This window comes from Aspergillus affinis, assembly GCF_023601865.1.
Source record: "Aspergillus affinis strain CMG 70 chromosome Unknown NODE_378_length_638_cov_604_696970, whole genome shotgun sequence".
In the NCBI taxonomy this organism is placed as follows: Eukaryota; Fungi; Ascomycota; class Eurotiomycetes; order Eurotiales; family Aspergillaceae; genus Aspergillus; species Aspergillus affinis.
The window spans coordinates 1-638 of record NW_026516159.1 but is presented as its reverse complement, the minus strand read 5'-3'; the positions used below and the strand labels follow the sequence as shown (position 1 = coordinate 638).

The 638-nt window shown below is 44.2% G+C and overlaps 1 protein-coding gene across 1 annotated transcript; it reads left to right on the top strand.

Annotated features, from left to right (window-relative positions):
- Window positions 1-92: 92 nt before the first annotated feature.
- KD926_006716 (uncharacterized protein) lies at window positions 93-638 on the top strand (the record flags this gene model as incomplete). The annotated part of the gene is made up of 1 exon (XM_053095651.1): window positions 93-638. A coding segment is annotated over one exon (546 nt), but the record flags the coding sequence as incomplete, so codon positions are not given.

Below are 638 nucleotides of genomic sequence, written 5' to 3'. Positions count from 1 at the left end.
TTGATCACCTGACGCCCGTCCCCACCTGACGCCCGAAAACCTCAATTTCACCGACTTTTTCGTCATCTTCAAACTGCCATAATTCAACGAATATGGCTCCAATTGATGAGGCAATTGCAGAATTGGAATCTGTGGCGCTTGAAGAACGACCTAGCTATACGTTTATAGCGAAAAAGTATGGTATAAGTCGAACAACTCTAGCAAGACGGTTTCGCGGTATCCAACATTCAAAAGATGATCAATATCAAGACCAGCGATTGCTCAACGATCGGCAGGCGAAAGTGCTTATTTCGAATATCAACGAATTAAGTGAGCGAGGCCTTTATATTTCGCACGAAATGCTACAAAATCTCGCTCACGAAATAAGCGGAATTCGGCCAGGAAAACAGTGGCCGAGCCGCTTTTTGAAGCGCCATTCGGACAAGCTTATTTCTCGCTACACAACCGGTATCGATTCGTCTCGAAAAAAGGCCGATTCTGCATGGAAATACGCTTTATATTTTGAACTTTTGAAGCGAAAAATCGACGAATACGAGGTGCAGGAGGAAGATATTTACAATATGGATGAAAAAGGCTTCTTGATCGGCGTCCTCGCTAAAGGCAAAAGGATCTTCTCAAAGAAGGCCTACGAGCGAGAT